This window comes from Mesocricetus auratus, unplaced genomic scaffold (assembly GCF_017639785.1).
Source record: "Mesocricetus auratus isolate SY011 unplaced genomic scaffold, BCM_Maur_2.0 Super-Scaffold_100008, whole genome shotgun sequence".
Taxonomy (NCBI): Eukaryota; Metazoa; Chordata; class Mammalia; order Rodentia; family Cricetidae; genus Mesocricetus; species Mesocricetus auratus.
In genome coordinates this window covers 1,991,015-2,010,642 of record NW_024429192.1, presented here as the reverse complement: position 1 = coordinate 2,010,642, position 19,628 = coordinate 1,991,015, and the positions used below count along the sequence as shown (strand labels likewise).

The following is a 19,628-nucleotide window of genomic DNA, read 5'->3' as shown; positions in this document are numbered from 1 at the left end:
CTATGAGGCTATTAAAGTACAGTATGTTGAAAGTCACTTTTCTACCACACATGAGATCACTTACTTAATAAATTTCAGAAGCTGGTCCGTTATTTTTTTAGCTGATCTTGCAATTACACTTTCAGGTTCGTTAAATGTTCTTGCATTATGCTCTATATAACGGACTTCCCAAATCAATGCAGATAATCGCCTTCAAAAGAAAATTAACTTATTGATTAAAAAGTGAAAATAATTGAAACCTAAAGCTAGCCTATTCAATGAATGAGACATATCTTCAACACAACATTAGTATAAAAGGTTGTAATAAATAACCTAATAATCTCAACTCAGCCAGTCATTACAATTAGTAATTGTAGTAAATGGCCTAAATCTTACTCTCTTCCCTCCTCCCTCCCTCCCTCCCTCTCTAAAACGACCTTTTCTTTCCATCATGCTATCACTACATTTGAAGCTGTTAAAACCCAACGAATGAGACTGGGAAGGTGGTTCTTTAGGTACAACGGCTTGCTTGATATACAGCCATGAAGACCTGATTATGTTGTACAGCAACCATGTGAAAATAACGTGAGCATAAAGAGTATCTTTAACTCCACCACTGAGAAGATAAGATCCCAAGAGCTCACTGGGCAGTCAGCTTACCAAGATCCATAAAAGACTCAGTATGAAGGGAGTAAGGCACAGAGCGACACCACAGATACCCTGAACATCTCAGACATGAACAGACAACAAATCCCCTGTACTGATACTTTGTGTTTTAACAAAGTTTGCCTGAAGATCAGAATGCAGAGCTAACCACTAGTTAGCCATAGAGGCCAGGCAGTGGTGGCTCACACCTTTAATCCCAGTACTTGGGAGGTGGAGACAGGAAGGGACATAGCTGAGTGGAGAGAGGAATGCAATGCGGGAGGACAGGAGCTCATTGCAGCCTGAGGAGCAGTCAGTTTGAGGATGCAGTCTGAGGACAGGATAGCCCCTTGGGTCTCAGCATTGGTAGAAGTACAAACTAGTGTCTGGCTGCTCTGCTTCTCAGATCTTTCAGCATTTATCCCTATACCTGGCTCTGTGTTTTTATTATTAGATCAATTAGAATTCATGTTATGCCACCCCCCACACACACACAAAAAATGTTTGAGTCAGTTTCATGACAAACTGGTTTCTATTTCAAACACATGACTAGATATATGAACTATCATTGTGGAATAGTCATTATGTTCCACAGTAATTTCATCAATGGAATTATAAAATATGAAATACCATTAATTACTGCAAAAACAATCACAAAGAAGTGATTTTAAAATTAACAATGATCTAAAAGCCAAAAACAAAAAGTTGATAACCCTGGGAACAAGTCCAAATACTAACTCATGAAAATTACTTTTAAATGTATCAGTTGCTGCTGCAACAGTTGAAGAGTACCGACTGCTCTTCCAGAGGACAGAGGATCAATTCCCAGCCCCCACACAGCAGCTCACCAACTCTCTGTAACTCCAATTTCAGGGAATCTCACACCCTCACACCAATGAACAAAAATAAAATAAAATAAAAACATGGCAATTAGTAGTTAACTCCGAGAAAGGGAGGCAAAATCCAAACCAGCCTAACTGGGGCTACCTTAAGATGAGCACGTTAAAGGGTATAGGCCACTTTCGTTTTATTCCAAAGCAGGCTTTATACCACTCAGCAGTACACACCTAAAGCTCCACCTGCATCATCGTAAAAATGGACTGCATTGTTTGCATGAGCCTTCTCCATTTTCCATTCATAATTATTAATGAAGTTATAACTGGACTACAGAGAAAGTTCAACGGTTAACAGCACTTGCTGCTCTTGCAGAAGACTGGGATTCAGCTCCAGGAGATAAACTCCCACTTCTAGCCTCCAAGGAAAACACATGGACATATGCACACGCATATACACACATACACATAAATAAAAACAAAGCTTATAAAAAAATAAAGTTCTAGTAACCCATGCATTTAAAAAGAATGACACACAAATAAACAGTATCTAGTTAATGAAATTTCTAACACACACACACACTCACTCTCTCACAGAGGAATGATGCCTGGTCTGTCACCTCATGACTGACTACCCAACACGTACACAAAGACATAAGAAGCACAAAACAGGAAATTATATTCACCAGCACCCAAAATTTTAACCATAAGCAATCTGCACCCCTTTCTGATGCTGGTTACAAAGACCAAGAGCTCTTCATGGTATTTTTAAAGTACTCTACTAACCTGTAAAATCGATTAATAAGTCTCATTCGAATTGTATAAAGATCTGTTGGATAAGCAACCACTGTGCAGTATTTTGGATATGTACACAGATCCACCGGGCCTGCAAAAGCTGCTGCTATATCTGTGAGAAAAGACAAAATTCTTTTTTTTTTAAATCAAAATTTCCATTTATTTTAGGTACTAACAAGTTTCCCCTCCCTTCCCTCTTCCCATTCCCTCCTTCCACCTCCCATCCACACCCACTTCCCCCATCCACTCGTCCATTCAGAAAGGGGCAGGCCTCCTATGGGAGGAGAAGAAAAAACTCTAAGCTTTTAAACAGTAAGTTCATTACCTATAGAAAATATTTAGCTACAAAAGCATTCCCGAGAGAGCTCCATTTAATGTGACAAGAGGAATTGAATGAAGAACATAACCTAAATTATACATTTGATGTTTTTACAGAAAACATAATAACGAAATTTTCAGTCTTATGAAACTTACCAAGGTTTAAAAGTTGATCTATGCCACTGATGATGCGTTCACACTCCTCGTCTCTTGATTTCTGGCCCCATTCACCATCTTGTGGTTTGTAGAGCAATTTCTCTAGCTCATCTGAAGTGACAGAGATGCTTGCTCCCAACTCTTCTGGTGGATCAACTGTGAATTCCATTTAAAAAAAATTACAAAGGAAAGAGATATGGAAACACAAGTTTAATTGAAAAAGATCGTGAATTAAACGATCTCTACAGGCAAAAAAAAGACCTCAACTCAACTCTTCAACATTCTAAGTTATTCACTAAGATTTCAAAACTTCCTGAAGTGAGACATAAAAAGTAAATTAGATCCTGGTAGAGTCTGAATAGAGACCCTCTTTTCATAGCTTCGCACTACTCCTTCAAAATGTAGTTCCTACAGAACAATATCCCTCATGAACATTGATGCAAACAATTCTCAAAATGCTGCCAAATCGAATCCAAGAACACACCAGAAAAATCATTCACCATGATCAAGTAGGCTTAATCCCAGGGATGCAGGGATGGTTCAACACACGAAAATCTATCAATGTAATCCACCATATAAACAAACAGAAAAAGAAAAACCACATAATCATCTCACTAGCTGCTGAGAATGTCTGTGACAAAATCCAACACCACTTCATGATAAAAGTCCTGGAGAAATCAGGGATAACAGGAACATACCTAAACATACCCCACATCTGATACAGGGCTGATTTCCAAAATATACAAAGAACTCAAGAAGCTAGTCACCAAAACACCAAATAATCCAATAAAAAGTAGGGTACACAACTAACTAGAGAATTCTCAAGAGGAATCTAAAATGGCTGACAGACACTTGAGTGCTCAACATCCTTAAGTCACCAGGGAAATGCAAATCAAAACAACTCTGAGATACCATCCTACTCCTGTCAGAATGGCTAAAATAAAAAGCTCCAATGACAGTTTATGCTGGAGAGGATGTGGAGAAAGGGGAACACTCTCCACTGGTGATGGCAGTGCAAACTTTTATAGCCACTTGGGAAATCAGTATGTCGGTTCCTCAGAAAAATCAGAATCAGTCTATCACAAGATCCAGCAATTCCACTCTTAGGCAAATACCCAAAAGATGCACATTCATACAACAAGGACATCTGTTTAACCATGTTCATAGCAGCATTATTTGTAATAGCTAGAACCTGGAAGCAACCTAGATACCCCTCAACTGAAGAGTGGATAGAAAAAAATGTGGGACATTTACACAATGGAGTACTACTCAGCGAAAAAAAAACAAAAACAATGGAATCTTGAAATTTGCAGGCAAATGGATGGCACTAGAAGAAATCATCCTGAGTGAGGTAACCCAGTCACAAAAAGAGAAACATGGTATGTACTCATTCATATATGGATTTTAGATATGGATCAGGGGATGCCAGCCTACAATTCCACTGCCAGAGAGTCTGGCAAACAGGGAGGATCCTAAGAGAGACATACATGGTACCCCAGAGAAGGGGAATAGGACAAGATCTCCTGAGCAGATTGGGAGCATGGGGGGAGGGGGGAGGGAGTTAGGAGAAAGAGAAAGGGAGAAGAGGAGGGGAGAGGAGGCCATGGGGAAGCAGGAAGATCGAGTCAGGGGAAGAATAGAGGAGAGCAAGAAAAGAGATACCATAATAGAGGAAGCCATTATAGGTTTCAAGAAAAATCTGGCACTAGGGAAATGTCCAGCGATCTACAAGGATGAATCCAACTAACTAAGCAATAGTGGAGAGGCTACCTTAAATGCCCTTCCCTGATAATATGATTGATGACTACCTTATATGCCATCCTAGAGCCTTTATCCAGTAGCTGATGGAAGTAGACGTGGACACTCACAGTTAAACACTGAGCCCAACTCCTGGAATTCAGTTGCAGAGAGGGAGGAGTGATGAGCAAACGGGTCAAGACCAGGTTGGAAAAACTCACAGAAACAGTTGACCTGAACAAGGGGGGAACTCATAGACCCCAGACTGATAGCTGGGAAACCAGCATAGGACTGTTCCAGACCCCCTAAACGTGGATGTCAGTTAGGAGGCCTAGGCAGTCTATGGGGCCTCTGGTAGTGTATCAGTATTTATCCCTAGTATACAAATGGACTTTGGGAGCCCATTCCACATAAAGGGATGCTCTCTCAGCCTAGACACATGGGGGTGGGCCTAAGCCTTGCTCCAAATGATGTGACAGACTTTGAAGATTCTCCTAAGGAGAGCTTCACCCTCCCTGAGGAGCAGAAAGGGGATGGGCTAGGGGGTTAGTAGGGGCAGGGGACGAGAGGAGGGGAGGGATTGACATGAAAACAAGCTTGTTTGTAATTCAAATTAAGAAAAAAAAAAAAAAAAAAGTAAAGTTCCAGGAACCACTGAATGAAATCTGAATAGAAGAACTATACAAAGAAACAGATGATGCTCTTCAAGAGCAAGTTCCAGAACAATCAAAGTCACACAGAGAAACCCTGTCTCAAAAAAAGAAAAAGAAAAAGAAAAAGAAAAACCAGGATGAGGGGTGGGGCTGGAGAGATGGCTCAGAGGTTAAGAGCACTGGCTGCTCTTCCAGAGGTCCTGGTTCAATTCCCAGCAACCACGTGGTAGCTCACAACCATCTGTGGTGCCTTCTTCTGGCATTCAGGCCATCCATGCAGGTAGATATACATATCTTTACAAAATAATAAAACGAAAACTGAGCCAGACAGTGGGTGGTGGCCTCACCTTTAATCCCAGAACTCAGGAGGTAGAGACAGGTGGATCTCTAAGTTCAAGGCCAGACTGGCTGGTCTACAGAGCCAGTTCCAGTACAGCCAGGGCTATCTTTTGCATAAGCAATGTTGTTTTATGGAGCACTATTCAAGTGGGAGTGAATCGCAATATTATGAAAAACATTCCAACAATTTCTAATCTGAAGGTGGAATTCAGTAAAGCTATGGGGCTGTGGAATAACCCTTCTGTACACTGTGTGAATATGAGTCGCTGTGACTGATTTAATAAACAAGCTGACTGGCCAATAGATGAACAGGTAGGAGAGCCAAACTGAGACTATGATGGGATGGGAAGGGCAGAGTCAGACAAGTCTCCAGCCAGGCGGAGAATGAGTGAGACATACAAAATGGGGTTGAGGTAAAAGCCAGGAACCTCCGGGGTAGCACTTAGATTAATAAAAATTGGTTAAGTTAGCAGGGCATTGGTGGCGCACACCTTTAATCCCAGCACTCGGGAACCAGAGGCAGGCGGACCTCTGTGAGTTCAAGGCCAGCCTGGTCTACAGAGCAAGTTCCAGGAACCACCCCCCCCCCCCCCCAGCTGCCAAAAAATTTTTTTGGTTAAGTTATAAGAGCCAAACATTTGTAATTAGTATAAGGCTCAGTGTTGGGAGCAGGCAGTCAGGACAGGAAAACTCTGCCAAAAATACTTAAAATTCCATTAATGTTTTACGAAGCATCAGTTACTCAGTTTCTTTTAAGTTCTGAACTTCTTACTCTTGCTCCAATTCTGGGATGAAAAGCTCTAACATGCTCATTCATGCAATAAACGTACTAAAATTCCAAAACCCAGGATTTATCAAAAGAAAAGCTCTCACAGCAAATCAAAGTACATGCCAGGAAATAACTGTCTTGTAACAAGAAGTGTCAGGGTCATGAAAGACAGAGGAATACGGATACTGAGAGAGTGTAGTTTAAAGGATGCTATGACAGCAATTATAGTCAGCATGTCCAAGGAGAGTACTAGGACAAGACAAAGTCAAAGTACACCATGAGTGAGTACTGTGTCAGCAGTAACATTCTGACTGTAACAGGTGCCCTGACCAGGGAGATAAAATGACACTGAAAATTCTTCATAACATTTGTGAGTCTGAAATTATTTTAGAACCAAGACTTTGTAATTATCATAAAACAGTGATAATGAAAGTAGACATTCATTGATGTTCTTGAACATGACAAAGAAGAGTCCCTGTGACTAGAAGATGGCAACCCACTGCTGTTTTAAGCTATACTTCTATGACTATTAGTGTTATGTCTGCTTGTGTCCGTTGACAACTCTCAAAGTTAACTGGTGACCTCAGCATGAAGGGCTGGATTTACACAAGTGCTTTCACTGGCTCAGAATGTCCCTTTAAAAAAAGCAGTTATAAACAGCAGTTTAGAGGACTCTATGCATGTACAGCTTTAGAAAATCACCATCAGGGTAGGAGGGACCAAGGTCAGGGTAGGCTGACCAGGAAGACTGAGTGCAAGAGAAGACAGGGCAGGAGTATGCTTGTCACCTTCACATACAGCATGCTGTCTTTTCTGACCAGTAGACACTACTGTGAGTTAGTAAACACAAAAGAATAGCAAGGTAGACAGTTACTAGTGATTTCACGTTATTAAAACTAGGGAGGTTTTGGAAAGACAGGTAGGTCTTTTTAAGCTGTTTACTTATTAATGATAAGGTAGTGAAAAAGGTGTCAACTGTATCTTCCTGCACTGTCATAAAGCAGAGCAATAAGGAGCATTCCAGCACAGCCGTGTGGCAGAAGGAACAGCATTTCAAATTACAGCAGTGTCCAGAGCACAGATCAGCAGGCAGACAGCCACGTGTGTGCCTCTGATGGCTGAGCAGACAAAACAAGGTAGGAAAAGAAAGGACACGTGTGCTGGAGGTACGTGTGACACCTACAGTGAACACGGACTCCAAGACCCAAAGAAAACAAGACAAACAGGCATCAAACTGTCTTCTTTCAGCAAAGCTCTGAGACTGCGGCAACTTTAGGACATTTATAAACAGATACAAACGTGTCCTACTATGTACACAAGCAAGAGAGAAAATTGGGAAGATACATAGTCTCATAACTTATGACAAATATATACCATTGTCAGGAATTGGTTCCATGTCCCATGGGCTAAGCTTTTCAATTTCAGTATTGTCCCACCTGTTTAACAAAGAACAGGAAACACTTGTTAGCTTCCCCAAAAACAAACTACAGAATAGCAAGACATCAATTACAAGAGGAATATCAAAATTAGCCACATCGCAGGAATTACATTTCCAACATTAAAAAATTGAGAAAGGCTGGGTGGTTGTGGCACACACCTTTAGTCCCAACATTTGAGTCAGGGGCAGGTCAGTTTCTGAGCTTGAGGCCAGCTTGGTCTACAAAAGGGATTCCAGGACAGCCAGAGGCTGTTACACAGAGAAACCATATCTCAACCCCCCCCCAAATCCAAACAATCAAAAAAAGAAAAAAGTACAGCCAGGTATGGTGGTATACATCTTTAATTTCAGCACTTGGGAGGCAGAGGCAGGCAAATCTTTATGAGTTTGAGGGCCAGCCTGGTCTACACAGCAAGTTCTAGCACAGCCAGGACACAGACAGACCCTATCTTATAAAAGAGAGAAAAGTAAGGCTTAAGAGATGGCCCAGTGTTTAGGGACACTGGCAGTTCTTTCCAGAGGACGAATGTTCAATTCCCAGCACCCACACAGCAGCTCACCACTACCTGTAACTCTAATTCAAAGGATCTCACACCCTCTTCTGGCCTCCAGGGTAACAGGCATGTATATGGTGCATGAAAGCAAAATACCCACACACATAAAAGTATTTGTAAGTTTTACAAAAGCATCAGAACTTAAGAGTAAGGAAGAACACCCAGACAGTGTTAAAGCTTGAATGACAGATTTTTTTCATCCTATAGCCAGCTAGTGGAAAGGTGAAGGTTTTTCTAAATATAATTAATCAAACAGTATCAATGCTGAGCTGTCAAGAGTATCAGACAACAGCAAACAACAGGTATGTTTCAGGTTCAGAGACATTCTGGCTCAATGGTGTAAAATACAGTGGCCCAAAAGCATGTTGGTCACATGAAATCTGGAACAGAAAAAACTTTTCTCTATATACAAACCTAACGACGTAACACTGGAAGTGACTGTCAGGGTACTGTGGTTGATACGGCTCTTGACTCAACACAGTTCCAAACCACCAAGCATCATCAATAATAGATCGAAATCTGTCACCTAGAAGAGAAATGATAAGTGTGAGGCATGCATTTGCTAGCATTACCTATGAAATACCATAATATACAAAAAAGAGAAACCAAGCACAAAGTTTAAGAAAATCCAAAATCCTCAGGGCTATGGTATATCAGAGTGGGTGTTAAGGGCCCTGTGTTCAACCAACATTTGAGGAAAGGGAAGCTGACATTCTTTACTGTGTGCATAGCACTAAAATACTCAACAAGTGTTATGAAATATTAAAAGAATTGCACAAAGATTATAGCAGCTATGATGAATCTTATGGTTTCAGCTGTCACTACAAAACACAACATAAAAAAAAGTGTGTTCTAAGTCCTTAAAAAAAAAACAAAAAACACATGATCAAGAGGCTCTGGAGCCAGAGGGATGGGTTAATGGACAAAGGCACTGCCTAAGTTCAGTGACCCAGGACCCTGGTGACAGAAGGAAGAGCACAGACTTCCAAGTCCTGACCTTCACATGAGCCACACGGTATGTTCCAACCACATACACTCTTAAATACACAAAATAAATTTTAAAAGACAGAATTAAAAATCAGGTCTGAAAATACAAGCATTAAAAATTTATTATTTAAAAGAACTACATAGCCTCTAACCAATCCTACTATCTTACAATAATTCAACAGGAAGACCTTTGTGAAGGGCTTTCACAGTGGGTTCCTCTACAAATCTGTCCAAGGAAAGAAACGGTCTGGACTCCATCTCTGTGGCCTAGCTAAGCATCCACTCCTATCTCCCCACACACACAATGACTAAATATTAAAGTTTTAACTTGCAGTAATGCTTCTAGACTATCAAGATTTAAATGATGTAAATGTATCCTACAACAGCAAAATCTGACTTGACTTCAATGAATAGCATCCAATTCATCTATGAGCTCTACATACAGAAAACTAACACAGCATTTCCCAAACAACAAAGACCCCTCTGTGAGTTCAAAGTCAGCCTGGTCCACAATATTCCTGGCCAGCCAGGACCACAGTGAGACCCTGTCTCGAAAACTAACTTTTTAAAAATAAATAATGTAAAAATCTTAATGTAAGATAAGGTTCAGTGTAAAAATGAGATCAATCAACTTCCTCCATATACTAAATTACAAAGGAAAACAAATTATAAGTTTTGAAAGCTTCCTAAATTCTCATTACTACTGTTTGGGGGGAAGGGGGTGTCAGAGCACAATTCCAGGAGTCACTCTCTCATGTACCATGTTGATTCATCCCAGGGACTACACTCCAGCTGTCAGGCTGGGATACAGGAAAGCATCTTTACCCACTCAGCCATCTTGCTGATCCAAATGCTTCTATTTTTGTTTTTAAGATGTTTTTTAAACAGAGTGGTGAGAGGGGAACACCACACTCAAACAACACGCACACAGGTGCCCTTGGATCAGAGGCACAGGCAGTCATGAGCTAGCTCATGGGCGGGTGCTGGGAATTGCACAAGTATCCTTAGTGGCTGGGCCATCTTTCCAGACTGTCTACTTCTTGAAGACCAGTGTCCTCAAGATGTCCACTTGCCTCTGTCTCCAGAATAGTGGGATTAAGGACATCTATCACCAATGCCCAGCCCTGTAATTATTTTTTAAACCATCAGACTGTTTTAAACAAGTGGTTCTCAACCTTCCTAATGATTTGACCCTTTAATAGTTTCTCATTTTGTAGTACCCTCCAACCCATAAAGTGATTTTCATTGTTACTTGCCAACTATAATTTTGCTATTGTTAAGAACTGTAATGTGGCTGCACTTGAGAGGCAGAGGCAGGTGGGTTCAAGGCCAACCTTGTCTACTGATAGAGTTCCAAGACAACCAAGGCTACACACAGAAACCCTGCAGTGGGGAATGAAGCATAATGTTAAATATTTAATGTGCAATGTCTGTGAAAGGGTCATCTGGCCCCAAAGAGGTCGTAACCTACAGGTTGAGAACTTTTGTTTTAATTCATATAAAAGCATAACTTATCCGAGTACTACAATGAAGATAAATATACACAGTCAAGTGTGGTGTCGTGTGCATTTAATCACAGCACTCACGAAGCAGAAGCAAGGCAAGTAGATTTCTGTGAGTTCTAGGCCAGCCAGAGCTCCACAGTAAAACTCTGACTCTAAAATAATAACAACAACAACAATAATGAATAACAAAACAGCGATTTCCAAACATGCACACCATAAGCAATATTGCATGGCTAAAATGTCTACATGGAATAGGTACCAATTAGCACAAGTACTAAGACAATATATTTAAAGGTCACTTATGCTTCTAGAAAGTATTTGTTTGTATAAACAGTAATTAAAAGTGATACATCCAAGAGCAAATCAATAGTTTTTAGGACTACATACAATTCAGTAAGGACACTTACAAGGCTGCCAGTTTCTCTGTCTTGCTTCATCATAAAATTGACGCAACACAAGAAAATCGATAACATCTGGCATATCGTGGTACCTAAAAGAAAAAGATTGCCACAGTGGAAAGCAAAAATATTCAAGACACAGGCATTTTGTTGTTTCAAACTCTTATGTGCACGTGCACACATAAGGGTGGAGTGCAGAGGTCGAGCCTGAGTGTCATCCCCAAATGTCACCCATCTATTCTTCAACAGGCTCTGCTACTGATCTACAGCTCGCCCAGCAGGCTGGACTCGCTGACCAGTGTACACCCAGGCCTGTCTACCCACATTTACAGAAGACAGGGGGATAGAGATGGCTCAGTCAGCAAAGGAGCGTCCAGTAAGGACTGATTGCCAGTGTCCACATATAAGCCATAACCCTAACACTATGAAGGCAGAGACAGGCAGGCTCCTAGGAGTTGCTGGCTGGCCAGCACCCGAATGGTGAGTTCCAGCTTTAGTGAGTCTCCAAACAGCACAACTTGAATCAGCACATCGAACACTCCCATGTGACCAATGTCCTGCATGGGCTCTAACCCTCTACCTGTGTGAGCATTGTGAAAACCACCCCAGTAGCAGACCCCCTGCCTGCTGCTGCCTGGCAGACCTAACCAGAGTGCTTGACATGCATGATGCAGCTAAAAGGGAAGGCCTACTAATCAGCAAGATGTAAGTAATTCCCCAGAAATATAATACATACCTAATGGAGAAAGATTTATCTGTAAGTCTGCCAGTTGCTGGATCTATACATGCTAGTTTGAGGCAACAAAGGGTAGGTGGTCCAACCTCATATCTTATTCCAACTATTTTGACCAACTCTTGATCCTGTAACAGACATTTAGAAATTTTCTTTTCTTTTTTGAAGTCAATTTATCACTACTGCAATTCTCTATGTACTACTGCTAGACAAGCCAGCTCCTAACCTGGGATTCCAAACATGTAAGTGTAATTTGCCATTGACTGCCATCGTCATTCCCACTCCCCAGAGGACAGACGCACACCTCACACAATGAGCAGTGCACTCACTGCAAGTTAGGTGGTTCAGGATCAGCACAAGGTAACCAGTTAATAATCTGACAATTTATTGACTTGTACTTTCAATTTCATTTTCTTTTTGCATGTTTTGTTTTGTGTGCACTTTGTTTGTGTGTAAAGATCAAAGCCACACGTATAGGAGTAGGTTCTCTCATTCAACCATGTGGAACATAGGGACTGAACTCTGGCCCTCAAGCATGGCTCTCTCACCCACTGAATCATACATGTCTTTTGCTTTAACAGTCTACTCTAACGATGCACTAGACTCTAACTGACCTACCCTGAGATCCATTTTCCTCCATGGTTCCTTATTAGGGTTTAGTTCATAAATGTTATTTCTTCTGACAGCTTCAATGTATGCTTCATGGCCCTGGCGAAAGTAGATCACCTGTAGAGGGAAAGTGTTTTTACTAGGAAAAGCCACTGAGCAGCAAGAGTTTTGTTTTCATACGCACTCTTGAAGGTTTCTGTTCTCACCTCATCACCCATCTGAGGAACAAAAGGAGACTTGCGAAGTGTAGTGTCGGTTATCCAAACAGGAGGGTGAAACTCATATAAATGTTCTGTATTTGCAAGCTCTGGTGGAGTCATCCTTCGCAAACTCTACCAAGAGAAGACAACGAAGCTTGGTAGAAAGGGCAACAAATGCTATTTAACTGGCAAATAAATGCTTCACTATTCAGAGTCAATTTTGTTTGGTTCAATACACAAGAATACATTGCTTTTAGAAAAATTATGAAATGTGCCTGGCTCTAATCCTCCACTTACCTATAGCTTCTAAAGTCACTGCGGAGCGACCTAAACCTAGCCTAGGACACCCTCATCCTCCGGGCCCTTATGTCACACTCAATGTCTTCTAGGCACTAGTGTGAGATGTCCTTCATATGCTGTGAATGCGCTGCTTTTATTGGTTGATGAATAAAACTGTTTTAACCAATGACCATGCAGAATACAGCTAGGCAGGAAATTCAAACAGAAAGAAGACAGTCAGTCAGAGACGCCATTGTCCGCCAAAGGAGTAACATGCTAGAGCATTACTGACAAGCCACAGCCTGGTGGCAATACAGAGATGACTAGAAATGGATAAATTTATAAGAGCTAACCAGTAATGGGTCCGAGCCATTGGCGGAACAATTACACTTTAATATTAAGCCTTATACTTTCATAAAAGGTTGCAGGGACCCGGTGGGCAGGAGAGAAACTGGTTGGGTGGAACCAGACCAGACAGAAAAACCTCAAACTATAAGGCACAGCCTAGGACTCCCTCATGCCTCTGCCCCATTCAATCGTCTCCTAGGCACGAACCATTCTACTCAAGACTCCACTCTGAGTTTGAACAGCCTGGTAACAATAATTAGGAATCACCTTTTGTGTTTTAAGAATTTTGAAATAGGTTTTATGAATCCCAAAATGGGATTCCTGTGTTTCAGAAGAAAACTACATTCCTGACCCACCAAAATAAGAAATGAGAAATACTCATTAAAATGGCAAGAACCAAGTGGTGGTGGTGTAAGGATTCAGGCATTATGCTGACCTGACCCTGTCACCTGGCAGAATGCACGCAGGCAGTGCCCTGGTCAGTCCAGGGTTCCATAGAGGTGCAAAGGACCCCTTTAAGAGAGAGACCCCACCCACTTATGCTCTCTTTCCCCCCCTGTTCCCATGGGGCAGATAGGACTTTTCCTGTCTCCCTCTTCTCTTCTGGCCTCTATCTCTGTGTCTCTTCTCCTCCCCCCCCCACCCCAGAAGAAAACTTCTCATTAAGATCTATCTGCCTGGTGTTTGTCCCTCCGCCTAGGTCAATCTTGCCCACAATAGAATCCGACCAGGTCCCCCATGTGCATTATCATAGCAGGTGGCACACACCTCTAATCCCAGAGGCAGCAGGCGATCTTTGAGTTCCAGACCAGCCTGCTCTACAGAGCTAGTTCCAGGACAGCCAGGCTACACAGAGAAACTGTCTTGAGAAAACAAAAAACACCGAACAAACAAGAGGCAGGCGAAATATGCAAACCCCCCTCAAATTTATTCCTGGTAGCAAAGTTGGGTTAAGTTCTAAAACTACAGTGATACTACTCATAACAGCGGGACCTTACTTCTTCCAACACCTTTCTCTTTACTCCTTTTCAACAGACCCCAAGACATCAACAATTATAAAAGGAAAACCTTAAAAACGATTTTTTTTTTACAAAAATAAAACTCAAGAAAAGTTGAACGAGCCAGGCTACAGCAGGGAAGCAATAGAGAAGTGTTTTAATGGCTATAATAAGGTTTAACAAGCAGGGCAACTCTGCAAAGTCAGGGTACCTAATGCATCATTACATGTGTCACTGAAGACCAGTGCAGAGTTTACCCTGGTGTGAGGTTTGAGGGCCTGGGTTCAATCCCAGCACCAAGAGAAAAGAAAAATACAGAAAAAGAAATGCAAACAAACAAAAAACAGGAAAAAAAGGAAGAAAAAAACCCTTGATGTAGAAGACAACACTGCATAAAAGCAGAGGCATGCATGTTTTTAAAGGTCTATTTTTCTTACCTCCCTTTTAGGTTTGCTTTCTTTCTTTCTTTTCCTCCTTCTTTTTGGAGGAGATGTGTTCTCCGCAGACATTTCGTCCTCTGAACTACTGCAGAATCGGGTTACTCGACGGCGACAAGACATCCTTAAAGGAGGCTGCAAGTTGATTCCTGTGTCAGCTGTCCAATCAGAGTATCGAGAGGAAGAGTCACTGCAAAAACAGGATGTTGTAAGAATGTGAGTATTAAGAGTTCCAGTACAGGCTCCAAAAAACCATACAGAGAAACTCTGTCTCGAAAAACCAAAAAGAATGTGAGTACTAACAGCAAGCTCACAGCAGAGCCCTGATGAAGTGAGGGAGTAAGCATGGAGGGAAATGAAGAGCCTAGGTTTACCTTGAACACCCTGCTCACAGTGCCAGCAAAGACCAATAGACCACAGAGCACAGCAAAGACAGAGAAACAAATCTTCACTAGGGCTACAAAGATGGCTCCTTCGGATGCTTTTCCAGGACCAGGGTTCAATTCCCAGAACCTACATGGTGGCTCACAACTGCCAGGGACTTCGGTTCCAGGGGACCTAATGCCATCTTCTGACCTCTTTAGGCTATAGACACATACATGTGCACAGGCATACATTCAGGCAAAACATTCATACACATAAAATAAGTAGGAAGGAAGGAAGATCGATTCACCAACAATGGGAAGAAGGTTAGCACATGGAAAGTTTTAACAGACAACTCAGGCTAACTCCCAAAGGAACTTTTTATGTTTTGTGGCACGAGGGATTTAACTCATGGCCTTGTTCATGACAGGCAATTACTGTACCATCAGAGCTACATCCCCAGCCCTTTTCTTTTATTAAGTACCCTCTAAATGAGAGCTGATGAAAGTCAAGTCTACAGCCAAGTGATAACTTCCCTCCCAGAAAGCTAAGCATAGTCACTGAAAACATTACAGAGAACCTGAAGAGTCCCAGCACCTCCAAGAGGCTGGTGGGTTCCAATTCACAAACTCCACCTTGCATCACAGACCACTCATGGAGACATCATCAAGTGAGCCCAAGGGAAGCAACTCGACCCTGAAGAGAAAGTGACGGACTCTTCCAAGAAGCTGACCAAGCCTCTCTTGACAGGCTAGAAGTGCAGCAAAGGGTCAACAATAGCTACACTGCGAGTTAGGAAAATCCAAGTAAAGTAGCCTGTAACAGAAGCTTCACGACACAGCACGGGACAAATGCGAGCTCCGCTGCATCTCTCAAGAGCTTCACAATGCAATCAGTTTTTGCTTTTCTCCAAGACAGGGTTTCTTTATTTAACAGCCCTGGTTGTCCTGGAACTGGGTTTGTAGAGCAGGCTGGCCTCGAACTCACAGAGATCCATCCATCTGCCTCTGCCTCCCTGGTGCTGAAAGGAGTGCGCCACCACTGGCCAGCTATAATTAGTATTTTTATGTCTTGGGTGCTCCACAATTCAAAGAAAATCCCCCAACCCAGGGAAGATCACAAACACAGAAAATTCTTAAAGGAATAATGCATGACTTGTGCTCTGGGACACTACCAACATCCCAGTCACAGCAGAGCAAAGGACAAGAAATGAGGTAGAGAACACCACAGAAAAAGACAACAGAGGCCAGATGATCTATGCACTATGGACATGGGGAAACTTCTGGGCATGGCTAAAGAGTTTGTGTAGATGAAAGCACTATGAGAGCCTAAGATTAAGTTAGTGTCTTCAATATGCATCACTAAGCACATGGGAGAAAGCATTCCAGGGCATCCCACACAGACCAGGGCCAGTCTCCCGTTTTCTTTGGGCTGCAAACTTGCTGGCCCCAGGGCAATGACTGCACTCTTTCAGAGGATGACAGGAGCCCATACCTTGAACTCTCGCTGTCACTCTCACTTCTTCTATCGCTTCTCCACTCATCGTCCCCTGAAGAACAAGAGCCTCCACTCGGGTCACAGGACGTCTCCTGGATTGTGAAGGGAAAGGGTATTCTGATGCCACAAGCCCTGGTCCAAGTGCTGAGTCACCCATCCCAACAAGACCAGGACACCCAAGAAACTTCAACCATTAGTAGAAATGTAAAACTTGATAAAACGTAAAACAAGCCATTTTTACTAAACAATGAAGGGCTTTTTGAGAGGAGGTCTCATAGTTCAGGTTGGCCTCTAAACTCACTATGTAGCAGTGAACAGCTTTGAATTCCTGACACTCGTGGAATCACAGGTGTGCATCTCCAGGACTGGCTTCTATTTATTTTTACTTTATGTGCATTGGTGTTTTGCCATGGGTGATTGATCCCCTGGAACTGGAGTTACAAACAATTGTCAGCTGCCAGGTGGGTGATGGGAACTGACCCTTGAGTCCTGTGGAAGAGCAGTCAGCGCTTTTAACCACTGAGCCATCTCTCCAGCCCCAGGGGCCTGGCTGCCAAATCCTTACTTTTTTTTTTTTCAATCAAGGTATTTTCCAAAGAGGATTTGTGAGGGTGACAGTGACCACAGTCAGGGAAATGATGGACTGTGATCTGGGCTCTGCTTTGCACTCCAGCTGTTTTGAGGTGTACATGGTATATCTATCTGACAGTTGTTTGCTTTCAACCCTTAAGATGAAATGGTCAGTAGCTTTCCATACTGCAACTTCCTAGTATATATCCTTACTAATGAAGTGACTTAGATGTTTTCCCACTTTGAAAAAGAATTATTTTTCTTACTACTCCATTTCAACAGCTCTTTACTTACATAGAATGTAAGGATTCCTGCATTATACTGTCCTGCCTGTCACCGGGCAGAATGCATTCAGGCAGTACTCTGGTCAGCCTAGGGTTCCATGCAAAGGACCTGTTTAAAAGACAGATCCCTGCCCACTTATCACTCTCTTGCTCTCTTTCTGCTCTTTCGGGCCCTTCTCTCTCTCCGCTCTCTTCTCTTTCTGCTCCTGTCTCCCTCCTCTCTTCTGTCCTCCCTCTCTGCGTCTCCACCTCTTTTCTCCCCTTTCTAAAAAACTTCTCACTCAAGCTATCTGCCTGGTGTGTTCCCTCTCCCCCCCCGCCTCGGTCACCCTGGACAGCCATTGAACCTGCCATGGTTCCCCACGAAGGACCCCCTTCAAGCTTTATCCTAGCACTGGAGCAAAAGAACAACATTGAATGAAAGTTTTTCTCAAGTATTTTTCCCACTGTGTGGTTTCGTCTTTTTCTCATAATATAACAGTTATCTTTTTGGGAACAATTATGAAATTTCAATTTAGTTGAAGTTACCAATTTGAAGACTGCATGTATAATAATATTCCCGGCAAAGACACCTATATTTCATCTTCAGCTTCTCCAAATTTTGAACTCTTATATTTACACTTAGTTTGTGACTCATTTTAAGCTGTTTTTCCCTCCTCCCTACAGACAGGGTCTCAGCCTTAAGGGTCAAAATACAGACCTGCACCACCAGATGCAGGTTGGGATGCATGAGAAAAGACAGCTGCAGAGAGATTTTGTGAGTGCGTATGCCCATGAGAACTCACTCAAGCACTGAGCTATCTCTCATGGACATCAGCTGGCAATGATATGTTTGAGAACATGTTGTTTCCCTGACTTTTGACTGTTCTTCCCAATAACTACACTATAACAGCCTCTATCAGTCCTTTAACCACGCTCCTCAGCAATTGTATGTCAGCTGTCCTGTGTTTTTCTTCTCTCCATATAATTTACTTAAAAAAAACAAAAAACAAAAAGAAGTTTGCCACTATCTACAAAAGTAACTTACTGGGATTCTGACTAGAATCCTACTGAATATGAAGACGGTGACACATCTCGACAAGGACGTGAACCAACAGGTATGCTCCTTTGTTGCTAAAGAGAATGCAAACGAGTGTAGCCACTTTGAGACTGTCAATCTGTTGCACAGCTCAACAGACTCTTCACATAATCCCTGGTTTTCAGAGACGCTCCTGAGGTAACTGCTTAAAAAAGTTCCCAACAACTTACACAGAGATGCTCACAGTCTGCATGCATAATTGTCAAAACTCCAACACCAAGACAACACCTTCAGACAATGGGATACGGAACTATAGTAAAACAAATGAGCTATCTATCAAGCTAGGAGAAAGCATGAGAATGTGTCAGAGCATGCTACAAAAGGACAGTCAGAACTACACAGAGAAACCCTGTCTTGAACTATTGGGGGGGGGGGAATAATGATAATTAATTCAAGATGGGTGAAAAGGCTCAGGGACAAAGGCTCGCCTGGCTGCCAGGCTTGATGACCTGAGTTGGACCCCAGAGCTCACGTGTTGTAAGCAGAGGACTATCTTTTATAGGTGTCTGACTTCTACAACACACCATGGCATGCTTACACCTCCATCTACACACAAAATAAATAATGTAAAAATAGTGAGAGGGAGGGTCAAGATAGGGTTTCTCTGTGTAACAGCCCTACTTATCTTAGAACTACCTCTGTAGACCAACCAGGCTCGCCTCCAATTCAGAGTTCTGCCGGCCTCCACCTCCCGAGTGCTGAGATTAAAAGCATGTACCTCACTACCTGGCTTAATAGTATTCACAGAAAAAAGAAAAAGTAACAGAATTAAGACAAACTCAGCAGACTCTGTTGGCACAGGACTGCCAATCATGTGCGAGACAGAACTCTCAATGCAAGGCCTGCCAGTAAGATCTATCTAGAAAGACCCTCCTAAAGATCAAAAGGTTTCACAAGTGCTGCGAGTTGACCTACTATTCTGCCTATATTCAATCACTACTAACACCAGAACATAAGAACATGTGTGCAGATGTTGGTGGCGCACGCCTTTAATCCCAGCACTCGGGAGGCAGAGGCAGGCGGATCTCTGTGAGTTCAAGGTCAGCCTGGTCTACAGAGAGAGTTCCAGGACAGCCTCCAAAACAATACAGAGAAACCCTGTCTCGAAAAACCAAAAACCAAAAAA

General features: G+C 42.3%; 1 protein-coding gene across 2 annotated transcripts in view; it reads right to left on the bottom strand.

Moving 5' to 3' along the window:
* Positions 1–19,628, bottom strand: part of Brwd1 (bromodomain and WD repeat domain containing 1) — a 78,842-nt gene that overhangs the window by 25,979 nt on the left and 33,235 nt on the right. For both annotated transcript variants that reach the window (XM_005073790.4, XM_021229418.2), the window contains exons 22-32: positions 16,568–16,662; positions 14,711–14,900; positions 12,655–12,780; positions 12,458–12,565; positions 11,843–11,967; positions 11,116–11,198; positions 8,631–8,742; positions 7,599–7,660; positions 2,727–2,882; positions 2,244–2,364; positions 65–190 (exon numbers count right to left, since the gene is read on the bottom strand). In XM_005073790.4, coding sequence (XP_005073847.2) covers positions 65–190; positions 2,244–2,364; positions 2,727–2,882; positions 7,599–7,660; positions 8,631–8,742; positions 11,116–11,198; positions 11,843–11,967; positions 12,458–12,565; positions 12,655–12,780; positions 14,711–14,900; positions 16,568–16,662 — 1,304 coding nt within the window. The remainder of the gene's footprint in view (positions 1–64; positions 191–2,243; positions 2,365–2,726; positions 2,883–7,598; positions 7,661–8,630; positions 8,743–11,115; positions 11,199–11,842; positions 11,968–12,457; positions 12,566–12,654; positions 12,781–14,710; positions 14,901–16,567; positions 16,663–19,628) is intronic.